The sequence below is a fragment of the Humulus lupulus genome, chromosome 6 (assembly GCF_963169125.1).
Source record: "Humulus lupulus chromosome 6, drHumLupu1.1, whole genome shotgun sequence".
NCBI classification, from domain to species: Eukaryota; Viridiplantae; Streptophyta; class Magnoliopsida; order Rosales; family Cannabaceae; genus Humulus; species Humulus lupulus.
This window is the reverse complement of record NC_084798.1, coordinates 31,512,164-31,519,257: the sequence shown is the minus strand read 5'-3', so window position 1 is coordinate 31,519,257 and position 7,094 is coordinate 31,512,164. Positions and strand designations below refer to the sequence as shown.

The 7,094-nt window shown below is 33.2% G+C and overlaps 1 protein-coding gene across 1 annotated transcript; it reads left to right on the top strand.

Moving 5' to 3' along the window:
• The first annotated feature begins 1,894 nt into the window (after positions 1-1,894).
• LOC133783943 (spermidine hydroxycinnamoyl transferase-like) lies at positions 1,895-3,560 on the top strand. Its single transcript, XM_062223520.1, has one exon. It carries the CDS (start codon positions 1,982-1,984, stop codon positions 3,383-3,385), a length of 1,404 nt encoding a protein of 467 aa, XP_062079504.1. The 5' UTR covers positions 1,895-1,981; the 3' UTR covers positions 3,386-3,560.
• Positions 3,561-7,094: the final 3,534 nt, after the last annotated feature.

Below are 7,094 nucleotides of genomic sequence, written 5' to 3'. Positions count from 1 at the left end.
ATCGTAATAATATTTTATAACATTTAAATTTATATTAATATAATTATTAAATATCTAGTCTTGTATTATATATTATTATAATAATGATATTTTATAACATTTGTATTTGAATTTTTATTAATATCGCTTCTATATTATAAGTGTGTAGATAACGAAAATTCTTAGTTTTAACGGTTTTTAATTTTTTTTAATGTTAACTTTAACGATTCTTATATTTAACAGAATATTCTTATATTTAACAATAGTTTGTAAACATTTAAATAAAATAAAATAAATAATTAAAAAAAATAAAATAGGATATTCTTATATTTAACATTAGTTTGTAAATACTTAAACTTAAATAAAATAAAATAAATAATTATAATAATTAAAATAGGATATTTTTGAGATATTTTACAATGGTAATTATTTAAAAATTATAAATAGTTAAACAAATTAAAATAGGATATTTTTTAGATATTTTACAATGATAATTATTTTAAAATAATAAATAATTAAACAAATTAAAATATAATATTTTTGAGATATTTTGCAATGATAATTATTTAAAAATAATAAAATCATACGTTTTATAACTTAAACAAATTGATTTTTTTTTTAAAAACTAGCAAGAAATTTAAATTTAAAATCTATGTATAATATTTAATATTACATTAAACATATAATATATAATCTCTTGTTGTCACTCCCAAATTAAAAAACTAGAACAAACATAAATTTAAACAAAAATAAATAAATTATTTAATTAAAATAGGATATTTATTTCAAAATTTATATGACATTAATATAAATTTAATAAAATAATTAATAAATTCTATAAATAAAATTAAGTAAACGTGCATATTACATTGCTTGTGTCTAGTAATTATTATATATGTAGTCTTATATTAAATATTAATATAATAATTATATTTTATAATATTTTAATTTATATATATATTTAGTTAGTTTTAAAAATATATTTAGTTAAATATTTAGAATATTCCGTTAGAGTTAACAAAATAAACTTCTACACACTTTTTATATAGAAGAGATATATCTTTATATAAAAAAATATCTACCTTATCTGATAAGGTATTCAATTTTTGTGAGTGTACTGTCTTAAGAGATATATCATTCATAATATATAATATTTTATGAAAATTTTATTTATTTTTATAATTTAATTCTTCTAACAAATAGAAAAAAAGTATTAAAAAATGATTTTTTAGAAATGGTAAAAAATTTAAATTAAAGTATTTTGATTACCTTTTCTTGTTAAAAAAAATAAAATAAAATGCTTTTGATTCTCTTTTCGGTTACTTTTGTAAACAACATATTGCTAAAAATGATTTTCGTTTTTATCTTTTATTCTTATTTATTTCTCTATTGATTTATTCGGATTACAATAATCTATGAGTTGTTATATATGTGCTAGTAAACGTGTCATTGGTGGATTCTTTTGGCATGTGAGATGCTTGAAGATCTATAGATTTTAATTTTAGTGAGTGCCTCTATTTTCTTTCATCGCAAAATAAGGTTGTTCTTTAGGACCTTATTTAAATTCTTTTTATCTGTTTTTGTGGGTTGTAACTTGTATATCTAATTTTTGTGTAATATCTTGCTTAACTATATAAGCACTACAAATAGAAAATAAGAATATTTAGTTGGAAGATTTTTCCATATGTTTCATTATCTTATCAATGAGCAGATGGTCATTTATGTATAAAAAAAAGTTGGGTGTATCTTTTACTTATCACAATCAATGTCCTATTACTGCATAATAAATTTGACACGTGATTCACCTAACACGTGTTTTATTATTATTCGGCAGACTGTAACTGGCCAGACATATTCAGGTTCGTCATTAAATCTTTACATTCACATATGCCTCTTGGATTTATGAATTTTATATAAACTTACTCGATGAGTTTGTACTATACCTCATACTATACTGATCATCAATTTGTTTCAATCAAAAGAACTATATAACTAATTTTATATGGCGGTGAACTTGAATAACAGCAGCATAGTGAAGCCAGCTGAGCCTGGAGCATGGAATGGCAGCCTTACACTCTCTGAATTAGATTTAATTGGCTCCATAGCTCACGTCCCAATTGTGTACTTATACCCAGCTCCTCCTGAAAAATGGCTCAAAGAAAACGACACCGTTTTCAATGTCCTCAAAGAATCATTGAGCCGAGCACTCAAGATATTTTACCCACTAGCCGGCCGCCTTCGGTGGATTGAAGGCAGAGCTAACGTCCTCGAGCTTGACTGCAACGGGAAAGGAGCTAAGTTCATCGAAGCTGAGTGTGAGTCGACATTGGACGACTTTCACAATGATCAGTTAGCTTCACTGACTGACCAATATCGTAATCTATGTCCAGATGTAGACTACAATATCCCACTCCAAGACATACCTGTGACTCTAGTCCAAGCCACTAGGTTTGCTTGTGGGGGGATAAGCCTGGCCGTAAGCCTTTCTCATGCTGTCCTTGATGGTCAATCTGCTTTTAGCTTCATCTCCGAGTGGGCTAGTCTCACTCGAGGCGAAGGAGTGAAACAGATGCCGTATTTTGACAGGAAATGTATGCGAGCAGGAGAACCGGCGACAGTGATCCGGGATGATGACCCAACCGGATTTCATCTTTCAGAGCTGTTACCTGATCATGATGAAGAGATCAAATCATCAAATGGTGGAGAAAACGCTGTGCTCCCCAAGCAGAAAACTACTATGGCCATACTAAAGCTTGGGAAACTAGATATGGAGAAACTAAGAGAAAAGGCTAACAATGGCCTATGTTTCAACATTAGCGTAGCGGATCGTTCTTACACTAGATTCGAATTGTTGGCGGCCCACGTGTGGAGGTGTGCATGCAAGGCACGAAAGCATGAACCAGAGCAGCCAACGTCGTTGGGGATATGCGTCGACTCTAAGCGCCGTTTGAACCCACCACTACCAAACGGCTTCATCGGCAATGCCACGTTCGACGTGACCGCCACTGGGATATCTGGAGAGCTGGTATCGAAGCCCTTGGGACATGCAGTCAGCATAATCAAAGCAACATTAAAAAAAGTAACGAGTGAGTTTATCTGGTCAGCTGTTGACTATTTGAAATACCAAACGGACTTGAGCATGTTTCAAAGTCCTCTTCCCACGAACCGCGATGAATCTTTTGTCTATCAGAATCCAAACCTGGGCATTATAAGTTGGTTAGGGTTGCCCATGTACGGACAAGACTTTGGGTGGGGAAAGGAGATTGATATGGTTCTGGGAGAAATTGAGCCAGGATCAGTGGTTCTTATTCCTGATTGCAATGATGATGGATCAATGGTTGTGGCTCTCCGTTTGCAAACAGACCATATGGATTCATTTAAAAATCACTTTTACAATATCATATAATTAAGTAAATAGTTGGCTACTTTAGTTGTTGAGTATTGCGGTTTTAAGTTATGGAATATCAAAATAAGTTGAGGGGTGTCGTTTTATAATTAGTTAACGATAATTATTATTATTTATTAAATAAAAATGTGTGAGACCTCATATTGAATTGCACCAATGATGATATGTCATGTTATAGTGTGTTTCCATGTCAAGAATGTGATTTTAATTCATTTGTAGATGTGTTTCCAAGAAAGAAAGGGTTTGTCGATGTTAAAATGTTGGTTTTTCTTTATCAAGAAGGTTGGATGTCTATCAAGAAGAACATTTGTATGGGGCATGTTATATTGTATCTTTTATATATAATGTATGTTATGTTTACTTTAAAATGTACTAAGATCCACTACAACATTTCAGACTATATATACCTCTTAAAAATGACATTTTTTCAAAAAGTGCTATTGGTTTAGATGTTGATACTGCATATTGAACTGGTAATATTATGTCCATATTATGTTATAAATAATTTTGAGTATTGGGCCTACCATTTGTTTTTTTCAATTATTTCTCTCTTAGCCCTAGATACTCTCTCTCTCTCTCTCTCTCTCTCTCTCTCTCTCTCTTTCTCTCTCTCTCCTTTCCCCGCCCACTCTCTCTCATCGGTGATCTCATATTAACTAAAATTTTATATTTTATGTTTACCATGGGATAAGAATTAAACAACTTAATTAACTGTGGAATAGTGATTAAGGTGTTTAAATCGATGCGTGTGTTTTTAGCACAATTGTTATGAATGTCAAGACAGAAACTGAAAAAGCAAGTAAATCAATGAATTTTTACGTGGTTCGGAAATCTTTTTAGATAACCTACATCTATGAGGCCACACCTAGAGCACTACTACGAAAACACCATTTTAGGAACTTTTTTAGAACACGCACCTAGATGCGAGTCCTAAAAACAGCTTTTGGACTTAAAACTATGTGTCCTAAAAGTTTGATTTTTTTTAACAAGCACCTCCTGGACTTTTTAGGACACTCATTGCAAGTCCTAAAATCTGATGTGTGTGATAAAAGTTTGATTTAAAAAAAAAAAAAAAAAGTTCTTAGACTTTTTAGGATACTCATTGGGAGTCCTTTAATAAATTCTTTTAGGACTCGTAACGCGAACCCTAAAAACTTATGTGTGTCCTAAAAGTTTGAATTTTTTTTAACTAAAGTTTTATTATATATTAAATCTCAAAGAAAAAAAAAATAACAACTCATTCTCCCTCTCTCTCCTTGCTCTCTTCCCCCCCCCCCCCCCTCTCTCTCCCTCTCTCTCTCTCTCTCTCTCTCTCACGAAACCCCACTGCCAGCCACGAACGGCGGCGCTCCGGCCACGCCTCACTCGCCCACGGCGTTCCCCGACCCCCGAAATCCCCAACTCCACGAGCCCATGGCCTCATGCGCCACCTAGCTTAGTCGACGGAGCCTCCAAAGTTTGGAAAATTTTGTGGGCTTCGTGCCCAACCACATACGGCGGATCAACGGACACCCACCACCTACACGCGCCGGCCCACGGTGTTCTCCAGCCCCTGAAAGCCCCATCCCCGCGAGCCCTAGCATCACGCACCCCCTAGCCTAATCGACGGAGCCCCCAAAGTTCGGTGACCATGTGGGTTTCCGAAACGTTTTGAGCATTTTCCGACCACCTCGAGCCACCCCGAGCCAAATGACCACCACCACTATATTCTTTGTGCTTTGGACTTCAAAACCCACTAAAGGATCAAACCGAACCACCACCGTGGGGTGGTGACGCCGCCGTCATCGTTGGAGCTCCGGCAGGAGCTTTGGCTACCATCTAATTTTTTAACAATTAAAAATTAAACTTGCGAGTCCTAAAAAACATCAATTTTTAAGGCTCTCAAATAGAGGAGTCCTAAAAAATTTTTTAGGGCTCGCAAGCCTTTTTTGTACTAGTTGAGAATAATAACCAATTAGTAAAAAAAAACATTGTGTACAAAAGCATTGACTTAAACAATGTAAGACTCCTTCTTCAACTATTGTCGCAATCTTGTTGTACTCTTCTTTACGAATCTCGTTTTGAAATGTGGATTCTCTTGAAATCCATTCAAAGAATAGCGAGTGATATCTTCCTCCTGAAGTGAGTCTTGGTGAAATCTTCTCCCGAAGATCCTTAGGAACATGTTCACAAGAGACACCACCTGTTACACAAAGAACAAGATAGATACATAGAAAAGTGCAATCGACACACAAACAAAAATTAAGGTGAACAATTTAATCATTACAAAGACACTCCTCAAAAATAACAACAAGTGTTTTCAAAATTCAAAATGGAAGAGATGATTTTTCCAAAGGCACTAACAAGGTATTGATAGATGAGAAAAACATCCAAGACAAGCTCTTCAGAAATCTTGCAATTAATACAACAATATTTGTAAATTTCTTTGATTGAAAAAAATATGTCGGCTGGGTTGATTCTGTTCCAATAGAATAGAAAACTGCTAAATCAGCGTAATCATTAATCTTGACTAGGTGAAACGAATTTGGTCATTTCTCTTTAACATGTTCATTTTCGAATCATGCTTATCCTGAAATACTCAATCCCTGAAAACTCTCAGTCAGAATAAGGAAAATATATTATTCTACCAATAAAGTCTATTTTTTTATAACAATGGTACGAATAATATATTCACACTTATAAAGATTTTCACATTAAGGACAACTAATTTTAATTGAGAATCTCAATCAAAAGTTTCAAGAATCAATTCACAAATCACACAAGATATTCCACCCGATTTTCTTCAAGAGTTGTAAAAATATTTTTTTGTAAATTAAGTAAGCCAATCAAGGGTTTTACATTCTTCCCCTTTGGCAACTTAATAGATATAAATAGTTTAGCAACTATTTTGAGAATTCTTGCAAAGCATATTGGTTAATATATTAATAGAGTGTAGAAACAACTCCCATTGCAAATTACATATCAAGAATTTAACCAATATCACCGAAAATTTTATCTTTTATCAAAGTTTAACATTTAACCAACACAATAAGAGAGAACTCCCAAACCCCAAACTACTCCCCCTTTTTGTCTATCAATAAGACAAAGGAGCAAAAGAAACGTAAAGAGAAAAAAATGGCTTCATTTTGGAGGAGTAGCAGTCATTTGACTTCGGATGGTACGCTGCAGTTGCTTAATGGGCGAGAGATAACTGTGAAGGCTGTGAACAACTCTTTTTTCTTTTTGGCATTTCCTATAGCAGTGATCGTGAAGGCATGAATTGCCATGACGTTATTGGTGGTGCCACCAGAAGAAATGTCGTCGGGGCTAGATTTAAGGAAAATGGCCTTTCGAGCATTTCTTTTGGTCACACCGCTGGGAAAGGCAGAGATGCTGGGTGGAGTGGCCTTCGGAAGTGCACCAGACTCTTGGGGCTTCATGATCCCCTTCAAGAATGTGTAGAAAAAAATACAAAGACAAGGAGAAGTACTCTGGACAAATGAGAGAATTTCAACATTTTTTAATATATATATATAATCTACAAATGATCATCTTTTAAGATATGAATTAAATTTTTATGGCAAACGGTAAATTTATAAAGAAATTAATTCACTTTGGCATTATCACATATAATCACAATTATATAAATTATATTTACAAAGATGTCTATCTACATTAGTAATCTGAATCTAGATTACTTACCTCCCATATGTATAGTAAATCATATTAA